Here is a 3,197-nt window from a genome sequence, read left to right as displayed (position 1 = left end):
TTAAAAGTAGACATCCTTTCTCCAAAATTAGTGCAAGCAGCCGAAACCTTTTCTATTAAAAAGGGCGACGTAGCTGAAATAGTAACATTTTTTTTTTAAATCTTCAGTTGATGCAGTCCTTCATAGATTTCTGTTTCTGATATCTTTAAATTTTCTAGGGCTAAAAATGCTAATATTTTGTGAATAAAATTATATATACAAATAAATCTTATAAAATTATTTAAATTAAAATAATAGTTTGTGATTAAATAATATAATGGTTTATTTTTTCTCTCACTTTAAAATTTTTTAATTAAAGGATAACATATCAGATTGTACGAATAAATTTATACAATTTTTTTGTACAAATAATATTACCCCAACTTTCTAAATAGTAAATACATAAAACTACATTGATATTTCTATATTTACTATATTATAACAATAATAATCAATTTGGTACAAATATTCTCCATCTGATCTCTAAAGAAGAAGCAAATGCATATACGCATACACACATACACACATAAAAACCAAATATAAAAGACATGGACCACCCATATGTTAAATGCTAATTAACAATTAATTACACTGTGAAACAATGATCTTCTTTTCTTTTAAGCTCAGAATTTGGTTCCTCGCTAATCACTGTTACAATACTTCTATTTTGAGTGGGAACTTCCTCAAGAAGTTGCAAAGGCTCCAAGGAATCTACAATATCTCTCATTAGAGGCCTTGCTTTTGGATTGTGGTTCAAGCAATGATAAGCTAGCATGGCTGCCTTGTGAACTCCTTTGATTGGATAATCTCCTTCTAATCTTGGATCTACAATGCTGAGCAATTTTTTCTTTTCTTTCAGCAAAGGAAGTGCCCAATCCGCTAGGTTTTGCTCTCTCGCTGGCCTCAACTTGTCTAGAGATTTTCTTCCCGTAAGAAGCTCGAGAAGAACTACTCCAAAGCTATACACATCACTTCTTGGAGTCAAATGACCTGCACACAAGAATATGTATCACATTTCAAGAGCTAGCAACTAGAGATGTGACATGTCAAGAATGTAACCTGTCATTATATACTCAGGTGCTGCATATCCGTATGTTCCCATTATGCGAGTCGAGACATGAGACTTGTCTCCCTCCGGTCCATCCTTTGCAAGGCCAAAATCAGAAAGCTTTGCATTATAATCCTGCATTGCATGTAACACAAGATGAACTTTGACTATAAAGAAGGAATGCTTAAGCATGTGATCTCATTTCTAAGAGACAACTGAAGGTTTCAAATGTATTAACTGCGTCTAACAGGATATTTGATGTCTTGAAGTCGCGATAGATTACAGGTTTTGCTGCTTCATGGAGAAAGGCAAGCCCTTTTGCAGATCCAAATGCAATCTTCATTCTGATAGACCATGGAAGAGGGAGCAATACTTCTGCACAAATGAAATGATGTACCAGCAAGGATCAGCATGTTCCACTGTTCATTTAAGCTTTCATCTCTATATGGAAATAGAGAAATCAAAGTAATATACTTACTGGAAAATAGGTTGTCCTCAACACTACCACGAGCCATGTACTCGTATATTAGTACACGCTGTTCATCTTCGCAACAATAACCGATCAATTTAACCAAATTTGGATGAGAAAGCTGCCCCAAAAATATGACTTCTGCCTGGAAAAATGCAACACATCATACCTCTTAAAATCAAAAGAAACTATTCTTCATTTCATTTAATGGTAACAAAGGACTTGAAGATTAATTACCAGCCATTCTCTATGGCCTTGAAAACTGTTATCACTATCATGAACCTTAACAGCGACCGGAATGGACTGAAGCCCTTCCCTCATGTCCTCGGAAATGAACCCTTTATAAACGCTTCCAAAGCCTCCTTCACCCAGAACGCGATCTTGCCTGAAGTTTCCAGTGATTATTCTGAGCTCATTATATGTGAAAGCAATCAATGGATTTGCAGCAGAATCGCGGCGCAAGTCTTCTACTTCTTTGGGGTTTGACGGTAACTTACTGTCATTCTTCTTTGGTTTCAGACTCTCATCTTTTGAATTAAAAAAACAAAACATAGCATAGCGAATTCATTAGTATTCTTCTTGTATACTAAAATTGAAGCATAAATCCACAACTTCTTCATCTTAGTTAGAAAATCTTAGCTTTAAGAACCAAAGGAAGCATTCTGAAATGGCAAAAACTAAGCAAAAATTGGGAATATGCTTTGATTTTTCTATTTTGACCGCAATGTGAAAAAGGACAGCAGATTTAACTGGCTTACAAAGTAAATACTTGAAAAGATTCATGTGAGACAACATAAGATTTTTTTTTTTTTAAGTAAACGGCAAAGTAACATGGCATCAAAAATTATATTCCAAACATTCAAATTAAAATAAAAGAAAAGAAATTAAAGGATAATCAAACAAAAATTCAAAGAAAATGGTAAGTTAGAATTCAAGAAATCAAAAGAAAAAGGAAAAAAAAATTAGACAAAGATTAACTCAAAAGCAGAGGAAAACAGAGTGCATTCTTGAATTAAATTTTACATCAAATCAAACTGAATTCAGCAGGTAAAAGGCATAATGACAAGAACCCTACTTCAAAATGTACAAGAAAATGAAATTTTGAACTGATTAGATAAATCAACTTAGAGAAAATGAAAACAAACCTGATTTTGCATTAGATGAGTCTATATATACAGAAGGCTCCCATCTACAACAACAATTTCCCATTATGTTTAAACTTAAAACTTAAAAAAAAAAAAAAGAAAAACCAACAAAAAATCAATTCCCTCAATAAAAACTCATCACCAAGGCCAAAATTTTCTCATTTTAAAAACAAAATAAAGCACTTCTATAAAGCAAAACACACACAATTCTACTCTGTTTCCAGAAACTAGTTTCTGGTAGAAAGACAGAAATGTACTGTCATGAACACGGTAATGAGAAAGAAAGAAAGTGAGAGAGAGAATGGTTGCTTGTTGAAAAAGTAATGGGGTGAATGTTGAAGTGGGGGCTAATGCTTGGCTATGGTGATTATGGGTCCACAAGGAGGCAGAGGATTTGTTTAAATTGTTTTTATTTTTTTTATTTTTGATTCCAGAAAAAAATTTGTAGCTTTTGTGGAGTTTACTTTCATAATATTTAGTGCGCATGTTAATGCTCTCAAATCTTTCTTCCTTTCACTATCATTCCCTTAGGCTGCAGCCTCTTCTTTGTTCACAC

At 33.4% G+C, this 3,197-nt stretch overlaps 1 protein-coding gene across 1 annotated transcript; it reads right to left on the bottom strand.

Annotated features, from left to right (window-relative positions):
- Positions 1 to 399: 399 nt before the first annotated feature.
- On the bottom strand, positions 400 to 2,975 carry LOC123225379 (probable serine/threonine-protein kinase PBL16). Its single transcript, XM_044649317.1, has 6 exons — positions 2,642 to 2,975; positions 1,734 to 2,023; positions 1,506 to 1,641; positions 1,266 to 1,402; positions 1,039 to 1,162; positions 400 to 969 (listed from the first exon to the last, which is right to left on the bottom strand). The coding sequence occupies exons 1-6, from the start codon at positions 2,703 to 2,705 to the stop codon at positions 566 to 568; spliced, it is 1,155 nt and encodes a 384-aa protein (XP_044505252.1). The 5' UTR covers positions 2,706 to 2,975; the 3' UTR covers positions 400 to 565.
- Positions 2,976 to 3,197: the final 222 nt, after the last annotated feature.

The sequence above is a fragment of the Mangifera indica genome, chromosome 9, assembly GCF_011075055.1.
Source record: "Mangifera indica cultivar Alphonso chromosome 9, CATAS_Mindica_2.1, whole genome shotgun sequence".
Classification (NCBI taxonomy): Eukaryota; Viridiplantae; Streptophyta; class Magnoliopsida; order Sapindales; family Anacardiaceae; genus Mangifera; species Mangifera indica.
This window is presented reverse-complemented; position numbering and strand designations above follow the sequence as displayed.

Coding starts and splice junctions, on each gene's coding strand:
- LOC123225379 (XM_044649317.1), bottom strand. CDS start 2,705: ATGGGAAATTGTTGTTGTAGATGGGAGCCTTCTGTATATATAGACTCA. Junction 2,024..2,641: donor CTCATCTAATGCAAAATCAG/GTTTGTTTTCAT, acceptor TTAATTCAAAAG/ATGAGAGTCTGAAACCAAAG. Junction 1,403..1,505: donor TGAGGACAACCTATTTTCCA/GTAAGTATATTA, acceptor TCATTTGTGCAG/AAGTATTGCTCCCTCTTCCA.